General features: G+C 32.7%; 2 protein-coding genes and 1 long non-coding RNA gene across 5 annotated transcripts; 1 reads left to right on the top strand and 2 right to left on the bottom strand.

The window, feature by feature from the left end:
- Positions 1-5,988: 5,988 nt before the first annotated feature.
- Positions 5,989-8,378, bottom strand: LOC110893207. The gene is made up of 7 exons (XM_035981338.1): positions 8,280-8,378; positions 7,843-8,218; positions 7,549-7,647; positions 6,988-7,471; positions 6,719-6,902; positions 6,178-6,423; positions 5,989-6,129 (listed from the first exon to the last, which is right to left on the bottom strand). The coding sequence occupies exons 1-7, from the start codon at positions 8,376-8,378 to the stop codon at positions 5,989-5,991; spliced, it is 1,629 nt and encodes a 542-aa protein (XP_035837231.1).
- Positions 8,379-12,928: 4,550 nt separating this feature from the next.
- LOC110893209 lies at positions 12,929-14,217 on the top strand. The gene is made up of 3 exons (XM_022140324.1): positions 12,929-13,254; positions 13,365-14,103; positions 14,167-14,217. Exons 1-3 carry the CDS (start codon positions 12,929-12,931, stop codon positions 14,215-14,217), a joined length of 1,116 nt encoding a protein of 371 aa, XP_021996016.1.
- A 1,749-nt stretch (positions 14,218-15,966) lies between these two features.
- On the bottom strand, positions 15,967-20,787 carry LOC110895477. 3 transcript variants are annotated; one of them, XR_002567160.1, is made up of 4 exons: positions 20,620-20,787; positions 20,031-20,096; positions 16,410-16,605; positions 15,967-16,280 (listed from the first exon to the last, which is right to left on the bottom strand). It is a non-coding gene; the product is annotated as an uncharacterized LOC110895477 (long non-coding RNA). The 3 variants fall into 3 exon arrangements; XR_002567162.1 differs by having other exon boundaries at positions 16,410-16,527; XR_002567161.1 differs by lacking the exons at positions 15,967-16,280; positions 16,410-16,605 and adding an exon at positions 18,918-19,413.
- Positions 20,788-21,141: the final 354 nt, after the last annotated feature.

Genomic DNA, 21,141 nt, shown 5'->3' with positions numbered 1-21,141 from the left:
AAAGACGAATGACACTGATGAGTTGTTTGAAGATACATATTCAAAAAAAAACTCATGTCATTTTGTCTTTCCAAACGGCCACAAAAACACAAGCATGACAAAGCCAAACCGCCAGTGAACATGTTTCAAAGAAGAAAGAGACTGATGACAGTGAAAAATTTGGAAGATGAATTGTTTCTATTTTTATTTTTTTAATTTTCTTTTTCTGTTGTTTGTTATGTATTTTTAACTTAGAATAAAAAAAATACATTATATTAATAAAACGCCAAACAGTCATAATGCTCGTGAAACGCCATAATGCAGTAAAACACCAAAAACTCCCAAACTATAATAAAAGTAATTTGCAGAAGTATTATTAAAAGCTAAAAATGGAAAAAAACGCCAAAAACTACTTAAAGCCATTAAAAACGCCAAACTTGGGAGATGGAAAGTCTATGGCCCTAAAAACTAATAAAAAGCTGAACAAAAACAGTAAAAATACACAGTAACTGAAAAGACGGCTACTTTATTAATATTATTTATTATAAATAAAATCCTGCCTAAACTACGCGCCAAAAACATCCTATAAGAGAGACGTCTCTGCACAATCAACTGATCACAAACCAAAAACAACGTCATATTTCCTAGAAACCATTCACTTTAAAAACGCCAAAAAAATAGTTAAAAAAGGCACAAATGCGGAACCTCGTTTCTTCTATATTGAGTATTGTTCTGAATGAAGTTTCACTGAATGCATTCTTTTCTGAGGTGGGTACCTCTATAATCTTTTGCTGAATGAGATGGACAAATATTCAAGAAAAAGAGACTGATGACACTGATATGTCATTATGTCACTTTGTTCTTGATGGATATATTGATGGCATGAATGTCACACCCCAACCAATGGCGGAAACATCGGGATGAGACGAAGTGTGAAGATTGCTAGAGTCATCATAACGCTATTTGTGACAATATTTAATAAACCGATTTCATTTCATAATTCTTTTGTCAACATTACAAAGAAATCAAATAACATCAAGTTCAAAGGAAATACAATACAACATAATCAACATTGATACAATGATTAAACCTAAACGTCTATATGTGTATCTAGGCATCAACGCTACTTCATTTCATAGCATCATCGTCCTCAACCTGTAACATGTTTAAAATAAAGTTCAATGCAAAAGCAAAGGCGAGTATACAAGTTTGATACGTACATAGCAAAAGATAAGTTTGAACAATTCCTCATAGCAAGCATGTGATTCAAGATAAACATTTAAACATGGCATGTGTCTAACATATCAAACCAAGAAAACGCAATATGCTCATGACATAACCGATGATAAAGGGCGGGTCGTTAATCCTATAGCGCTACATATGTCACGGTTTGGCTCGTACGAAGTTAATGATAAATTCAACACATAAGTTTCACCCAAGTTTAAAGTATCAAGCCATCACGTATACAAGCATGTTATAGGAATGTTCATGTGTTTAAGCAAAATGTTCATGTGTAAGTTTGTTGATAGATAAAACATGTTACACCCCAAAAGTGGTAAAAGTAAAAAGGGGGAAATACGAGTATACTCACAAAGTTTGCATATGTTTTCCGATTATCCAATGTGACAAAGTTGCCGAGGTTGGAAGGTTGAATGCGTAAGGGTTTAAGTTCAAGCATGTTTAGAGTCGAGATTTGGAATGAAAGTGACATGAAAATATTATATCAAAATATTCATCTTCACACATAACACTTGTATGACACTTGGTAACCTCATGGGTTATAATGATTTTATGAGTTGAACACCCATAAGAATCATAACAAGGTTTAGGTCCTTAGATGATAACCTACTACTTTGACAAATGAATATGATTTCAACATCAAAGATTCGAGTGTACATAGATGGTATGTAGGTCGTATATTATACACATATTATTAAGTCCAAATGTTCAAGTATTCAAGTAAGAGGTAAAAGATTACATCTTCATTTAGGTACCTCAAGTTGAGTCATGGGTGTCATGGATGGGGTAGGAAGACAAGGCTTCCATTTAGGTACCCCTTTGATGTTCACCACTACACTTGATGTAAAAACAACCAAGGAGGGTCATGAACTAAGGTCTTTACATGTATTTAAAGTAAACTAACTAATAGAAATCATCAAATCATGTGAGGATTGTATGTTTGGACAACCCAAGTTGTTCCATAATCACTCATGTATCAAAGACTATGTTTGACATGATTTGTGGGTTGAAACCCTAGACAAAACACCAAGTTTATGAGGTTTAATCCTCTGATTTCAAATGTCTCAACCTTGTTTTTAAGCTTAACCAACCATGGGATAAGTTGTAAGCATTAGGACATAGGCATGAGATGTGTTAGACACAAGTTGCATAGGTCTAAACAAGTTTTGAAGAACATAAAAATCAAACAGAAAGTTTATGGACTATTTCGGGGCATTTCCAGGTCTGATTTCTCCAAGGAGAAGTCTAGGAATCGAACCCCATGATTATCCAAGCAAGTAGGAAAAAGAATCAAGTGAATCGGATAAGAATTGAGTGAGTTATGCTCATTTTCGTGAAGGGGTGTCAATCTGCTCGAACCGTTGCTTTCAGCTACGGTTTGGAGGATGTTTTGAGAGTTTTTAGTGTTGCAAAAGTGGTAAGGAGGCTGGTTATAAGTGGTATTTATAGGGGGAAGGATTAGGGTTTCAATGGGTTGGGCTTTGGAAGTGTTTAGAAGGGGTTACACCTTGAAACTAGCCCACAAAACCCAACTATATGGGGCTGAATTTTGCTGAATTGGGGCTGCCATATTTCTTTATTTTTTTTTTAAAAACATTATAATGAGTAATTTTGTTAATTAAGTTGTGTAATAATATGCAACAATGTTTCCCCTAACTTGTAACAAGGTGAAATATGAAATAAAACATGATTTAACTAGGTAAAAAGTGTAATGTACAAGTATGTAACATGTTTGTAAGTGACAAGTATATGTCACATATTAGATGATTAACCGTTGTATAAATAAGCATATTATTAGGGGTTTTTAGGTATCAACAATATAAGGACAAGCATGGACATGCATCGTGAATAAGTATAAGTATGAGTTACAAATAAGGATTCGATGTACAATGAATTCGAACGTATGAACATGTATGAATATGTAGATGGTGAATTTAAAGAAATACGAATTTTATTTATGATCCAAGTCTCGGATTTTACAACGAAAAGACGACTACAATAATACAAGATTTCCAAAAATAGCATTACAAGGCGAGCTTTCTAATTATGGAAAGTATGAAAAAGCAGGGCGTTACAATGAAGGGATCAATACATTAGAGCAGGCGTTGATCTTCAACATGTCATAAAACAAGTATATATCAAACCATAATAGAGGATGCCACAAAAAATAAGCATCTTCTAAAGATGGGCGTTATGTAGGAAAATAAGGATCTACATAAGGTATTCAAAAACAGGTTCAAAATGCCAAAAAGGTTAAAGTAGAAGAGGCTGATGACAGTGAAGATTTGGATGAGAAAGTAGATTTTAATTTTTAATTTTTTTTTTCATTTTCTATTGTTTGTTATCTAATTCTCTGTTGTTTATTATCTAATTCTCTACTAATAAAAAAAATTGAGTATAAAACGCCAAAAACTACAAACACCAAAACGCCTAATAGTGTGAAAACTGTGAGAACAGATGCTAGCAAAGCACGATGTTGCTATATAAAACGCCAAAAACGCCAAACAAAGTATTGCTGGAAAAATCAACACTAATTGACAGATGAAATTGAACGAAACAGTAATTGCTAAACAGTAAAATGAAGAGACGGTAACATTATTGCCAAACATTTATTATATTAAAAGCCACTACATGGAAAATTGAATTTATTTATCTTTTCAAAATCCCATAATTGCCTGTCACATTATAGACCTGTATCCTACTTGATATAATAAACATCAAGAAAATTACTGATTTTTTTACATTATGGGCCTGCATCCGGATCTAAAAACAATAAAAACGCCAAAACATACTTAAAACGCCAAAATATTTACTATGATCCTGATCTAAAAACAATAAAAACGCCGCGTACTTATTAAACGCCAAAAAATGGAAATGTGATGTGACACGCGTTTAAAAAAAGAAATATGAAAGGATAAAAAAGCCTCTTCGCCCTTCTCTATGTCGCGTGACACGTGTTGGGCCAGGATGCGTTCTCACCGTTCTCACACTTTTGAGCGTTTTCTCCTGATCCCGTTTATATATATATATAGGTAAAGAGTATGGGACAAATCTTCTTATCGTACATTATGTACGCGCTACCCACAGCCATACACGTGTCCTGATTCAATTTAAGTAAATAAGGGTATATCAGACATTCTATTCCAACGTCTCCAGTGCTAATCATGGAATTCCGTCAACTATAAGCAGATGTTCGTTTCGTAACCGTCCCATTTAATTATTCTTCGTATCAATTCGCTTTCTAGGGTTTTTGATTGATTCCTCACAGAACGGCCATTTTCCGAAAATGCTTGATTCGTCATTTAGGATTCGTCAATAGTTTTATTAGGTTGAGTTCTGGGTTTTATTTGTTTTAAAGCTTTGTTTTTTATTTTATTAGATTTGTAATCAGGTTTGAAGATAAGTGTTTCTGGGTTTACTTGTTGTGTTACTATATCGCATGTGTTGTTTTGATATATCGCATGTGATGTTTTAACATAATCCAACTAGTTAAGAATGGATCTGTTGTATAATTTCGCATGTTAAAAATAGTCATTTCGCAAACAATGAAGTTTAATATATAATTTCGCATGTTTAATTCGAGACTTCGCAAACCTTAAAGTATTTATTAATTGTAGCTATTTATTTCGCAATCTTTATTAGTAATTATTTTTATTTTCGTACAGTGTGTTTCAATAATTGAAATCAAATAATTCAGTTCAATAATTGATTTCAATAATTCATATCAATAATTTTTCTTTTATTATATAATTTATGTTTTCATCACTATTGCAAACATCCAATTAAAAAATGGCAGATCTACCAACATCCTCTTCTTCTGAACCAAGTATCAAGCAGGTTTTGAGGAAAAGGATTCAGCAACAAATTCAAGAGGATCAATCATGTCAAGAGATGTTGGAGGCCAACATTTCTCGTGTAACAGAAAACATGAAGAGAAGACAAGAAATTCTGAACTTGCTATCCCAGATGCAAGTGAGTAGTCTTAAAGAAATTGTTGTTATGTTTATGGTGGATTTGGGTGAGAGGGATGAGAAACAGTTGAAAGAGTTGGCTGGTGCAATAACTGTATTAAGATGCTCGATGAAGATGAAAATAGAGTTTCTTTCATCTTTTGCATGAACTTTTTGTTTATTTTTTGGTGCATGTTCCAATAAATTTGCATGTTTTGTTATGTAATGGACTTGTATTTCGCAAATTTAATAATTCAATGTCAAACATGCGATTTCAAACATAACACATGCGAAATAAAAACACAAATGCCATTTTAGAAACACCAATATATGCGAAATTAATAACACTAACAAGTTTAAATATGTAACATAAATCCATCATCAATGTCAAACATGCGATTTCAAACATAACACATGCGAAATAAAAACACAAATGCCATTTTAGAAACACCAATATATGCGAAATTAATAACACTAACAAGTTTAAATATGTAACATAAATCCATCATCAAATGAAGTTTACTTTCCCTTTCCAAAATATATACTCATCCTATCTGGGATTATCTTATCCAGATCTTTCATATACCTCTCTTTGTCTGGCCTTTTGTCGAAAGCATTGGCCATTTTAATTATTTTTTGACGATGCATATTGTGTTCTGATAGAATGATTTTACTGAGATATCTGTGCCTTAGGAGATGAAGTTGTGAATTCTTTCTGTTGTTTACTTCATCTTCTTTCACAAATCCAGTCACCCATGGTTTTTGGTCTCCTTTGTACATTTCCATGTGACGCATCGTAAACACTCCACAATCTACGTCGTTATTCTTCGTCCTCCAATCCATTTCTTTTCTTTCTATAACTGAGCTTCCAAGTTCTTTTATAGCCGGTGTTGGTTTTAAAGCCTCTTCTAGGTATAAAACCAATACCCTTCTTTGTAACATAGCAACATTGTGTTAGTAGCTTTTTTACATAAAACATAACATGTATATGAATAATTTTTTCTATTACCAGTGTGTCTGGAAGCCCTTTGTATCTATCCTTGAAGTCTTGTTCAGCTGCTGGCTCAATTTTCTCGGATTTCAAGTTGAAGCACAAGACATAGAAGTGGTCACCTTGAAGTACCGGAATAAACACCAGGTCAATCGAATCAAGTTTTTTTACCTCATATCTCAGTAACATGTCTTCAAAATTTGAGGCAAATATTTTTAGTCGTTGGTTGTCTATGTATTTCTCCTCGTCGTAAAAGATATCCGGCTGTATGTTATGTAACCAGAGTCAAAGCCATGCAAACAATGGTTTTTTTTTCCACATGCGAAGAGTGTATATACCAAATGCGAAATTACAACAGTATGAGAAATGCAAACAATGGATTTTTTTTCACATGCGAATAGTATATATAAAACATGCGAAATTACAACAGTATGAAAATGTTTCAAAAGGAAAAATTCTGCCATAATACATGCGATTTTAGATATAACTAATGTGCGAAATCATTTAATATGCATTTACTTTTAGAATTTCGAATGACAAAATGTATATGAAAACATACCATCATTGTGGAAGACAAGAAGAGTCTGTATGGTGATGATTTTCTATCCCTTTTCTTCTCTTCAAGGTTTAGAATATCTACAAATGCATCTATTCCGTTCGATGCTATGTATTGTTCCCTGTAGAAGCTTTCAAATACAGCTTTGAAAGTTGCAACCTCAGTTTTTGATCGGTAAAATTCTTCTCTGCCAGTCATAAAATAAATAATTAGTATTTGTTGTGTGTATATTTTTTAGATGTTTGTTAGTTGATATATGTTTTTTTACTTACTGCAAGCCTGCAAATATAGCAAATGTATAGCGGATCACATTCAATTCTTGGTTCAAGAGTGCTTCGTGCATGTTTACCACTCTGTTGCAGTAAGGGGAACAAAATTTGTCTCCAAGCTCTGCACATCTTGTCTCAGCTCTTATTTTTGCTTGTTCTATTGTCTTATAAAGCAGTTCATTTAACCCTTTTGGCATAACTTGTTTTGGAACTTGCTTTGGCTTTGAGGTTTTTCTCCCCTTAGTTTGTTTTTTTTCTTTATCTTCTTCCAAGCTGGGTCCTAGGCTCAAAACCAACTCAACTGAATGCAATTCTTCAGCCGTTACCTGAGGGCATTCAACTTCCTTTTCCTTCTCAACTTCAACTTCCGTATCGGGTTGTTGAGGGTCTTTTTCTGGCACTTTTTCCTGAACTTTTTGTTGAATGTTTTGTGTAGATTCTGCCAAGTTCACTGTTTCTTCGATAACAGTTTCATTTTCACCAGTTTCTGCATGCCAGAGTAATTTAAGAAATACAATAATTTGTGATGTTTAATTTTTCTCCTAAAATAAAGTGTTTTCTTACCCTTGGCAGTTGTTTGGTAAGCGTATACACCCGGTTCCACAGTTTGAATGTTTGCAATAAGGGTATCTGTGACTCCTCCATCATCTGGTTGCAGTATACCTATAGATACAAATTATTTAACTTAATACAGTAGAATCAAAATCGCAGGGTTATACATGACATCTTGTGCGAAATCAAATTTGAAGTGTTTTTGACAGAATCGCATGTGTTTTTTTGTAGGTTTCGCATGTGCATAAATGTAGTGATTTTTTTACATGATTTCGCACGTGTTAATATTGAGTTCGCATGTTTTACCTTCTGATGCCATTTGTACCAAAACTGTTGATATTACTTTTTGAGCTTCTTCATCCTCTCTACCTTCTTCGTTTGTAGTAACTTCATGATGAACTTCAGAAGCTGGATTTTCAGGTTCTTGATGAACAGGAGAGGCTGCAGTTTCATGTTTTTGAACCGAATCAGGTGGCACACAAATGGGATTATTCTGAAGCGTCTGATCCCACTCCTTACAAGCCTCCATAACCTCCGGATCCCAAAAACACTTAGTTTTTGCTTCTGAAACTAAGTTGTTCATCACTTGAACATCTTGAACCATTTTAAGGTATTTTTTGAAATTTGCTTTCATTTTTTTCAATAGATTCTGTAATAATTTTCGAGTTAAGAAACTATCAATCTAGAAGTTAAATATAATTGATTAAGTTAAATAAGTTAAATTAATATTTTTTTACGCTTACCTTTTTGTCTGCTCTGGAAGCCTCTAGTTGTTGTTCGTGGGCTGTGTCGTAGAATACCGATGGTGAAAGTTGAGCAGGAGTGTTGCAATAATCCGTCATTTTCTGTGTCTGCGTTCCAACTTCAAACTCAAGGTTCAACTGAGACTTTCATGGATTTCAAAACTGAAATCCATGAAATCATCAATGTTCTCGTTATCTTTTGCCCCTTCCCCGGTTTCTTTGTTTTGTATTGCACGCGCAGTCCTTCTTTTGTAGCTTATCGTGGTGTCAACCGGTGGTCGTGGTGTATAATCATCCGTCGAAGGACCCTCTTCTTCATTTTTTTTCTTCATTTTCTTCTTCTTCTTCTTCACTCTCACTTGATATCCATAGAGGTCCGTTATCCGAAATATGATCTTCGACTTTATCAATCTCCGAAGATGTGATATAACGAATAACCGGTATCTCCACGGCTTTCTCAAACAGGTTAAGCCTTTTGTTGTACTCATGCGTGTATAGAAGCTGTATAAATCGCAAGATCATTTAATTATATAAAAAAAACAAACTAGTATTTCAAATATGTTATTAAATGTAGTAATGTATACCGTAAGAAAGGCAACAGGTCCCACGAAGTGTATCTTATAGTTCTTCCAGCCCGCTCGTGTACGACGCAAGGTGTCGAGTAGATATGAGCACCAATCTAGATTTTTTATTTCCTCAACATCTTCTACACCAAGCAAACATCTATCATTTGCAAGTGTTGCCTTTGTAATTTCTGCAAAGAAGGTCATCCAGTATACAAGGAAAATTTAATTTAAACAGACTCCCCCCGTCTCTTTGATTTTCCATTGTATTTGCAATTAAGCCATGGGTAATTCTCGCGTTTTGCCCCCACTGGCGGATGAATGTATCCCGGACAACATTTCCCGGTTCTTGACTTTTTTCAATTTTCTCTTGCTTTTTGACTTTTCTCTTATCGGCTATTATTTCAACCTTCTTTGGACCCTTTGGTATTCCAAATACCTCGTAAACTGTGTCCGATGTTATTTTTATTTGGTGTTTTCCTACGTTCAGCTTATCGAACTTCTCATCAAAGTTTCTCGCTAGCCAATATGCCAATCGTGTCGAAATATGGTTGATATTGATATCCAGAATAGCTCCAAATCCCATATCCCTCACATCATCAATCTGTTTTTTTTTTTTTTTTTTTTTTTTTTGAAAATCTTCTAACAGTATCCATATATGAGTTAGGTTGGCATTTCAGCAGTATTGCTTCATTGCTGTATTTGAAGAACTCCCTATGTTCTGTTTTATGTGCTTTAACTTTGTCTGAATGTTTTTTTTCTGTATCTTTGATTTCCTCTCATCTTTTTTCTTTTTTGTGGGTGGCTTAACAAACCCATCCTCTTCAGAACTTTCAACTATCCTTCTCTTTCTATTCTTGTTAATTTTTATCAGAGTTGATATTGGTCCTTCAAAGTCATCATCAGATTCTATTTCTACAAAATCGCATGCTATAGTTAAAAACACTTACAAAATCGCATTTATCAGTTAATCATGTACAACAAGTCATCAATTCGCATGTGTTAGGTATCAATTCGCATGTGTTAGTTATCAATTCGCATATATGAGTTATGAATTCGCATTTGTTATTTAAGCATTACCTAAACTAGTCAATCATTATAAATCATAAACACTAAAACTAACTTATCATATGAAATCGCATGTGCCTTTATATCAATTCGCAAGTTCAATCTAACCTAAAACAAAAAACCTTAAACATACAATTTTTTTATCATATGAAATCGCAAATGTCATACAAAACCCTCACAAAACCTTATATGATATCGCACATCTATCAGGTATCATTAAGAAAACTGCATAATAATGCAAAACCTAATAAATAACAAATACCAGTCATAAACCCTAGGAAAATTTGTAGTTGTGAACAATATGTAATTTTATAAAACTACATGTTTCAGTTAAAAGGTTAATAAACAAACAAAATCGCATTTGACTATAAACCCCTGTGTATTCCACTATAAATTCGCAAATGTCAATCGATACCTGGATTCATCTTCTTTGCTTGTGGTCTGTCGTTGTTTGCTTTGCTTCGTTTCTCAATATTCATGAATCCTAGTTGAAATGCTATGCTTGATTTTTGGTTTACGATATGATTTTGAGTTATTGTGTGCTGATTATCAGGGTTTTGATCTCGGCAATGGACGATTTTAACCTTGGCGGTTTCTTTAATTAATTTTAATTTGATTTATTTAATAGTTAAACACGCGCTTTAAATTAGATGATCGGACGGTTGTTGTTGTAGCGTACATAATGTACGATAAGTGTATTTGTATGTTAATCGGCCTCTATATATATATATATATAGGGTAAGGATAGTGTAAAAAAGGCATAAAGTGTGAGAAGTGTATTATAACACTATATATAATACTATATAACACCATATAAACACCGTATAACAATATGTAACATCATATAATACCATATAACATAATATAATGATATATAGTGTTACATAGTGTTATATGGTATTATATGGTGTTACATATTGTTATACGGTGTTTATATGGTGTTATATAGTATTATATATAGTGTTATAATACACTTCTCACACTTTAAGCACTTTTTACAGGATCATCTACTTATATATATATATATATATATATATATATAATTTAGGCCCCCAAATAATTTGTGCCTCGACCAAGGTGCGCTCATCCATACTTTAGATTGGCATTACACATATATACAACAAAATCTGTGAATGCAACTTTTAACCGAATAACTTAGTGTTGTGGACTGTGGTGGACTACAGAAAAGGTAGTGACTTTTGGGGTCCAAATAATTATCAACTCGATTTTCAGATATCTCAAGCTGGAAAGTTTAAAATTCTTCTCTAGTAGTGTGCAAATTCTATTACTAAATTAAATCTTAGTTATTTTACCTGATACCAGTAGAGTAATACATGTTTTTTTAGAAAACAATTGAATTTTTTTACCTGATACCAGTAGAGTAATACATGTTTTTTTAGAAAACAATTGAATTTACAAATTAATGTTACGTACTCCTGGGGATACCATCGTACCCTACTTATCCTCTTTTCTTTGTCACCATAGTCTTTATATTTAATGTTTATTGTTTTTATTATATATTTAAGTTTTTGTTTTTTGTCTCCAAGCTATAATTGAAAAAGTTTTGTATTCTTGAGGACCATGTGGTGATGATTGAATTATTATGTGACCCTAAAGGTCAAGATCTATTCCTATTTTATGTAATAAAATAATTACATTCACATGCAAGTTTGTAGAAGCTTGTTGGAGATAGATATGTAGAACACCTTCGGACATATGGTTCTCTCAATTATTGACATTATGATTATTTATAGTAGATACCATTTTTCTTACACGACAAAGACTCAAGTGTTCTTGAAAGAGATCTTTTCATTTATTATACATATTTATTTATTGGTTAGAGTAAATTACGATTTTGGCCCTGTGGTTATATCTCTTTTACCCTTTTAACCTAAATCTTTTTTTAACATCTGAGCCCCAACGTCTTTTTTTCTAACACTTTTAGCCCCTAACACTAACATCATCCATTAAATGTTAGGGGCCAAAATGGTTAGAAAAAAGATGTTAGAAGCCAAAAAGGTTAGAAAAAAAAGACATTTGGGGGCTCAGATGTTAAAAAAAATTGGGCTAAAATGGTAAAAGTAATATAACCACAGGGAGTCAAAATTATAATTTACTCTATTGGTTAAAATATCAAATTTTATGTGACTTAAAGCTACATATGGTGGTTTTTTAGAATAAGTTAGAACTTAAAACTATAGAATAAGTAATACAAAACCTTTTCGATAATCAAGAAAGGCTACAGGGGCGGACCTGAAGGGTTAAGGGGCGGAGCCCGGGCTACGGCTCAACTTTTTACTAGAAGTGTAAAAAAAAAAAAAAATTCCGATTTTTATATATAGGACACCCCTGAACAAAAACGAGGACACCCCTCAAAAAATTTAACAACCCAAAAATTTAACAACCCAATTGCCCAAATAACAGCAACCGAATGACTGAATGAGCCCAATTATGAATAATAGCAACCTAAATACCTAATGACTAATGAGCCCAATAAAGTATTAAAAGCCCAACTGCAATTCTCATCAGATCAAGAACGTCGACTCCAATTCCTTAATGATTTTGGGCGGCATATCAAACGTCGACTACATTCTCATCATACGAACGACTGAACGAACATAGAGGCAAGATTGAAGGAAAAAATCGAACATAACTGGAACTTCGGGCAGGCCGGGCGATCATTGAACGAAGACGAAGTGACGATTGACGAACACGGAAGTACGGGCGATAACTGGAACTTCGGACCTGTTCAGCAGGTTTGTTTCGATTTCAATTTTTCCAACATATTGTTTGATAATTGTTACTTGTTATTTGATTGTTTGATAATTTTTCCAACATATTGTTTGACAATTTTTCCAACATATTGTTTTGATAATTGTTACTTGTTATTTGATGATTGATATTTGATAATGTTTCAATTTTTCCAACATATTGTTTGATAATTGTTACTTGAACTTTGATTGTTATTTGAACTTTTATTGTTATTTGAACTTTTATTGTTATTTGAACTTTGAAGCGATGACGAAAACAAAATCCAAAAAACAAGCTTTAATTGGGAACTTTTTCAAAAGAAAATACGAAGAAATTAACGATAATGACTCAAGTCCAAATGTTGGTAATGATATCCAAGCAAATGATGACGTTGATGCAAGTCCGAATGTTGATAATGAGAATATCCAAGCAAATGATGACGTTGATGCAAGTCCGAATGTTGATAATGATAATCCTACAACTTCAATTCCAACAACACGAGGTATTATTGATTTGAATGATCTTCCTTCGGATCCACATGATAGGCCACCTATTACTAGTTATCACCCAAATCAAATAGATGACATAAGAAGGTCATATCTTGTTAAAGGGGCTTTTCAACCTCGTAGTCATAAGTTTCCCGTTAAAGACTGTTATGGAAAAAAAAAAGACGTTTTGTTGTTAGTTGGTTTAATGATTGTAGTTGGTTAGAGTATAGTATCAAAGCAGACAAAGTATATTGTTTATATTGTTACTTGTTTAAAGAAGATGTTGGTAATCAAGGCGGAAGAGATACATGGTCTTCTAGTTCTAAAGGCTTTTGTGATTGGAGTAAAAAGGGGTCATTAAAGGAACATGTCGGGAATGTTGATAGTCATCATTTAAAGGCGGCACAAAAATGTCATAATCTCATGAATCAAAAGAAACATATGGATGAGAATATGAAGAAGTTGACTAAAGAAGAAATGATTGCAAACTATTATCGATTACTTGGTTCCGTTATGAGTGCTAGATTTTGTTTAGAAAACTTTTTACCCTTCCGTGGCCATGATGAGTCGGAAGAATCTAATTCTCAAGGTATGTTTCTTTCGGTGTTAAACTTGATTAGTACTAACCACCCGGAAATTGGAAAGTACACATTAGGGAACGCAAAAAAGAACAATAAACTGACATCGCCAAAGTTTCAAAAGGAGATTATTGAATGCTTTTCAAAAGAAGTAACAAAAAGCATTTGTGCAGAAATTAAAGATGATGTGTTTGGGTTGTTGGTAGATGAATCTAGTGATGTTTCTTTAAAGGAGCAAATGGCTGTAGTTGTTAGATTTGTTGATAAACTTGGGGCTGTTAGAGAGAGTTTAATCGGAATTGTTCATGTGAAAGACACGACTTCTATAACTCTTAAAGAAGCCATTGATGATTTATTAGCAAGCAACCAGTTAAGCGTAAAGCAAGTTCCGCCACTGAAAGGCTACATAAGATTTTTTTTATACTTATTATTTTTTTAGGCAAAACCTCACTTGCAAACCCTGAAACTTCCAAGAACACGTGTAAATTAATTTTATTGAAAAAGCTTGAATTGATTTTTTAAATTAAATGGAAGGATCGAAATTTCGGGCAAAATAAGGAGAGAATGGAAGATTATATGTTTTTCTTAGCTTCTTTAGTCCTATGTACAAAACATAGGGAGATTTAAACTTTAAATAAATAAATACTAAAGAAACTTTTTTCCCTGTATAAAATACTAGGTTATAACCCCGTGTATTACACGGGTCGATTAAATGAATTTTATATACTAAACAATAAAACAATATATTTTTAAAAACCTCATTTATTGCACGGGTTGAATAGATATAATTTTATATATTAAATAATATTTAAAACTTATAAATGTAGAAATGATAAATAATATTAGTTAATTTTATTTTAAGTTTCGTAAAATCTATTTAATACCAAACTAAACAAAACGTTCAAATATATTGTTAATATCAAGAATAAATTACGATTTTGGCCTCCATTTACTTTTAGGGCCCAAAAGGGTTAGAAAAAAAGACGTTGGGGTCCAAAAGGGTTATAAAAAAAGATGTTGAGGGCTCAGATGTTAAAAAGTTCATTTTTTTGGGCTAAAAGGGTAAAAGTGATTTATCCACAGGGGCCAAAATCGTAATTTACTCTAATATCAAATTAGATAACTAAGTTTGAATTTGAAGTAAATAGATAAATATAAAAGTAGAAAAAGTATATCGTACATTACGGCTTAACGTACTTCACGTATGACAACGTGCATGATTTGTTCTATAACATGCATGATTAATGTTTTCAATATGCGTGATTATTGTGTTTCAACATGCGTGATTATGGATTTTTGAGTTATAACGTGCGTGATTTTAAAATGAACGTGCGTAATTACCTGTTGTACGTCATGTACGTTAAGTCGTAATGTACGTTAACCTTCCTCTATAAAAGTAATAATTAAACTAAATATTATTTAATAGAAAGATTATTTATAATTAATTAGAATAGACTAAACTAAAATAATAATTATCCATAGGACATGGCCTAATATGATGACAAGTGTTCCAAAAATGGTTTCTTTTGATATATAGTATAGAAGATTAAGTAAAAGAGGTATAATAATTCGGATTTATCATGATAAGGACTAAACGCGTTATGGTTCATCTTGTAGTAGGGTTTATTTGATAGTGGAAATCAAATCAGTAACTTTTGAAAAAATAAAAACCAAATCCATAAAATGTATTAACGTGGTTATCACAACATAATCATATGGATTTATAACACATTTTAAAAAACTTGCAATAATAAAAATTTAAATAAATTTAGATTAAATATTATTATTATTAGTATTATTAATAATTTTAATCAATTAAATGAGAGAATGACAAGTGTCTCAAAACAGGTTTCTTTTATTATATAGTATAGATAGATGTCACCAAAGTATTTAAATTATGTTTAATAAATATATGCATCAATCCTTTTCACTTAACTAAATTGATTTAATAAATTATTAAATTAAAATAATATTAATAATATTGGCATTTATATTACCTATCATATACATGTCAGTTATATCAATAATTTCTAATAGAGTAAATTACGATTTTGGCCCCTGTAGTTATATCACTTTTACTATATTAGTCTAAAATAAGATTTTTTAACATATATGCTCCCATGGTCTCTATAACTAACTATTTTAGCGCCTAAAACTAACCCCATCTATTTAGTTGGTTAAAAACTTGTCATGTGCCCCTCACATGAGGAGCATTTATGGCAAAATGACAAAAATACACTTCTATTAAAAAAACTATATATTTTATTATAAATAACAAAAAAGAAATATCTCTCTCATCCCTTCTCCCTTTACCTCCTCTCAACACCCACCACCAGCCACCGTAATCAACACCCCCAACGATTGAGACCCACCACGCCTTTACAGTTTCACATCCCTGTTTCGAAATCAGCAATACCCAGTTGACAATTTTGTTCTTATTTGCTGTAAAAAGGCCTGATTTTCGTCATTTGTTACCAAGATTTCACAGTAGACGAAAACCCCAAAACACAAAGCTTCTTCATTATCTTGGAGAAAGCCAACTAATTCAGGAACCTGGTTTCATCAAAAGCAAGATAAAATTCAGTTATATTTTGGAATCAAATGTCTAGTTAAAAACATGACAGCAATTTACACGATCCCATTTGCTGGTTTCATCAAAAGCAAGATAAAATTTAGTTATACCTAATCGAGTTCCCGCTTCATTCCCGGCGGTTCTACACCACCATGGCTTCGACGACGAAGTTCGCATCTGACGGTGACAAAGGATGAGACTCGAATCTGACGGTGACAAGGATGAAACCTGAGAAGAACGACCGGTGGATATCGACTTCGTTCAAACATCCGGCGACGATTGACACAACGATGATCATTGGAGATTCTAGAAATTAACCAGGGTTGTGTTTGTTGATTAACTATTGTTTTGTTGATGGTTGAAGGGGGGAAATTACCAATTTACCCATCATGTGCATGTCATGTGACTAATAATTAACCAGGGTTTGGGGTTGAGTTAGACTCAGGGGTCAAAATAGTTAGTTATAGAGACCATGGGGGCACATATGTTAAAAAATCTTATTTTGGGCTAATATAGTAAAACTGATATAACCACAGAGGCCAGAAACGTAATTTACTCTTTCTAATATTACTAATACTAGGTCATAACCCCGTGTATTACACGGAGTTGAATAAATAAATTTTATATACTAAATAATAAAATAATATATCTTTAAAACCTCATTTATTGTACGGGTTAAATAAATATAATTTTATATATTAAATAATAATAAAATATATCTATAAGAACCATATTGTACAGGTTGAATAAATGTAATTTTATATAAAAATAAAAAAAAATTATATCTTTAAAACCACGTGTATTACACGGGTTAAATAAATGTAATATTGTTTATCAAAGAATAAAATAATACATCTTTAAAAAACCTCATTTATTACACGGGTTGAATCAATGTAATTTTATATACCAAACAATAAAAAAATTACATCTTTAAAAATATGCGCATTACACGGTTTGAATCAATGTAATTTTCTATACTAAATAATAAAAAATATATATCCTTAAAAAAACCCGTGTATTGTACGAAGTGAGTAAATCTAATTTTATATATCAAATAATAAAAAGTTATATCTTAAAAAACCTCATGTATTACATGGGTCGAGTAAATGTAATTTTATATAGTGAAAATAAAAATATTTAATATATTAATACAAAGTTTGGTTTTCGTGATAAAAATAGATTACTCTATTGTTGCAAAATTTGTTAACGAAGTCTCAATAAATTTAACCCTTTATTTAAAACTCCCTAAATGTATAGATGATAAATAATATTAGTTAATTTTATTTTTAGTTTCGTAAAATTTATTTTATACCAAACTAAACAAAACGTTCAAATATAATTAATTCAAATAAAGAATATTATAAATGAGAAGGAGATTAAACTAAATAATAATTATTCATAAGATATTAAACTAATAATATTTAGTAGGAGAGTTATCTATAATATAAGATATTAAATTAAATAATATTTTGTAGGAGGATTATCTATAATTAATTAGAAGAGATTAAATTAAAATAATAATTATCTATAAGAGATGACCTAATATGATGACAAGTGTCGCTAAAGTGATTTCTTTTATTATAGTAGTTAGATTAGATAATGTCTTTATTATACAAATAGATATCCTTGCGATTGTTTTATCTGATAAATCACCAAAGACTAAATTCACCATCACATACCACAAGATATTTATATGATATGTCCATGTCGACTTCAATGTTTTATAGCATTGATATTTGATAATGATGTCATTCCTTTTGTTTTGTCCCCATATTCTAACAAACACTTCTATTTGTGCAAGTCTGTAAGACATCAATGTTATGAGTAACAAACTCTTTTATTCTGATAAGAACTTCTTAGGTGAAAGGACCCTAAGGTACCCGGATCTCATTTTATCCTGCAGTTTCACGTCATTTTTATCCGTAACTATCCTAAAACAATTTAATAGGTGGCGATACTACTCTAGCCCATGGGCCAACCATTTTTACACTACTTACTCTCTATCCTAAACCATGGGCCATCAACACACACAACTAATTGGTAAATATTTGAGGATTGGGTAAATTACACTTTTCGTCCTATATGTTTTTATCGAATTGCAGTGGATAGCCTTTAACTTAAATAATTACAATCACAATTCTTTATATGGAAAACTCGTTACACTTTTCGTCCTTTAATACTAACCAGGTTAAATGTTTCAGTTAAGTCAGAACACGTGCATTGCACATGAGGGTAGATTAGTAATTTCACTCATTTTTTATTGAAAATCCTATCTGTTCTCTAAGCCATCTTTCTCTTTTTCTCTTCAACCAACCTCCACCACTACCACCATCAACAAGCCACCACCAACCACCCACCATCACCAACCACCACCCACCACCACCTCCCCGCCTGAAAACATAAAATCTGATACGCAAACACTGTTACGTCGTCATTTTTTCATCCTCAATCTCCGGCATCTTCCCTAAATTATCCTTTCAATTTTCAAAAACCTAAATTCCTTCTCAGATTAAGCAAAATTTTGAAACCCTAGACCCTAAAACATTTATAACTATTTTGTCCTGGGTTTACAAATATATTATTGCACAAATGCTTACTTTGATAAATCATACGCTTAGTTATCCTGTACCAACAAGATTTCATAAATTAAAAAAAAAGAAAGAAAACGAGTACATGGACCAAGTCAAATTCATCAATAGTCTTTTCCTCCTTGTAGTGCCATTTCTTATCCTACTCCACTCAAACTCAGAGCTTGATAATAAGCATTAATGGCGGAAGTGTTTGTCAAAATTCTCATAAACAGAGCAATTTCAGTTCTGATACAACACGTTAAAGACGAGTTCAGTCAGGTTATGACCGTTCAATCTCACATGAATGAACTTGTCACGACACTCATAGCTCGGAGGACCACCACAGAACCCCACCGCCACAGATCCGACGACCCACCACAGATCTGAGGACCACCACAGAACCCCATCGCCACAGATCCGACGACCCGCCACAGATCCGACGACCCACCACAGATCTCCGTCGCCACTGATATAACTCTTACGCTTTACGCTATCGGTTCTCGGATTGTGCGTTCAATTATTCGACCCGTTTACATCTAAGCACCTGAGCTCATATTAATCACATCTTTTCGCAAGAAATAATCTTTTAAAGACTTTACCCCATTACCCGGGTTATTAACCTTGCGTCTCACGCTCTCATTACCTGGTTTGCGTTTACGCTTATTCAACACGTTCAACCTTCTAATGGTTGAAGTCAATTAATCCGAATTCATTTCAAGAATTCGAAATCTTCCGATTATGACCCATTACCTGGGTTCATTGATTCATAGTTCACGTTCCCGTTACCCGGTTTACGCTTGCCTTCGCAATTTAACCCTTTATCCGGGTTTGTGTCGAAGTAATTACCCACGCTCCTGTTTCCGGTTTGTGTTATAACTTTATTTCACCCAATCTTCTAGGCTTTTACAAAAAAAGACATCATTTTTACGCTCCCGTTACCCGGTTTGTGTTTTACTTTATTTTGACCTATTTGGTTGTTCGTGTGAAATCCAACACTTATGAACAAACCCACTTATCACTATTCTTATTTATCTATTCGGTTCATTCGTGTGAAATCCATCACTTATGAATGAAACGAACTTCATGAGTATCATTTCCTCGTTCAGCATATATCAATAACAAAAATATTTAACGAATACTACGAAGCATAAAGCCACGTACCTTATAACTTTTCTTTCAATCGCGCGTCTAGTCAAGCTTGACGTCCCGATGCTTCACTTGTGTTTCCTAAAGAGTACAAGCCAAATGTCTTTAGAACCTCTCAGCCCATAACTAAGGCATGTAAATTTACCAAGCACACTACTTCATGTTCCCATCAACATTTTCCGTTCATTAATTAAAATCGGCAATTCATTTAGGCATTTTGTCAGCACCTTATGTGCATACATTTTAGCTAGCCATTTTAGTTCAATTAAACCTTGGCTAACCAAGAATCTCGACTTAACAAGTTCAATTACTCATCATAATTCATATTAACATGCAATTTCAAGAGACCATGTCATTAAATTTATTATCTACACAAGAACATAGGGCTTTTCATACTAGAATCAAAACCCACTTGGTTAATTACTTGAGTAAACACCTATGTATCACATATATCCTTAATTTCATGAAATCAACAACCATAATACTCAAGAACACCTCTACAATCATCAAAACATCTAAACTGACACATTTAAATCACTAGTTCATCTTTACATGAGTTCCCTCACAACTAGAAAACTTAACCAAAGATGAAACTTCAACATACCTTGTGTTTATTAGGTTTAGATAATCAGAATTTCAAGTTCATGCATATGATTTGGACTCAATCCATCCTCCAATTTGATCAATTTAGTGAATGAGGGTTTTTGGTGTTTTCCCCCGTTCTTTTCTTTCTCTGGTAGCTCACACACACATATGTGTGTGCTGTGTTTTATTTTTTTGTTTCAATAAAACTAGTTTCCCATTTACCCAACTCAGCCCCTTTTGGTTTTGTTGGATTTTTGTAATTAGACATCTCTTTTATGTTCTTAAAACACAAGGCTAAATAAATAATTAACTATGTTATATTATTCAACTTATATACTAATTTCGCAATAATAATATATTTTTGGGGTGTTACATTATGACATTTTATAATTTGTAAACTGATTGTGACGATGAATAATCATCATCATCATACTCAGTAAATCTCACCAATAGCAAAACTAAGGTAGGGTTTGAGGAGGGTAAGATGTAAACAGCCTTACCTCTACCCCGTAGGAATAAAGAGGTTGCTTTCAGTGAGACC

The sequence above is a fragment of the Helianthus annuus genome, chromosome 12 (assembly GCF_002127325.2).
Source record: "Helianthus annuus cultivar XRQ/B chromosome 12, HanXRQr2.0-SUNRISE, whole genome shotgun sequence".
NCBI classification, from domain to species: Eukaryota; Viridiplantae; Streptophyta; class Magnoliopsida; order Asterales; family Asteraceae; genus Helianthus; species Helianthus annuus.
This window is presented reverse-complemented; position numbering and strand designations above follow the sequence as displayed.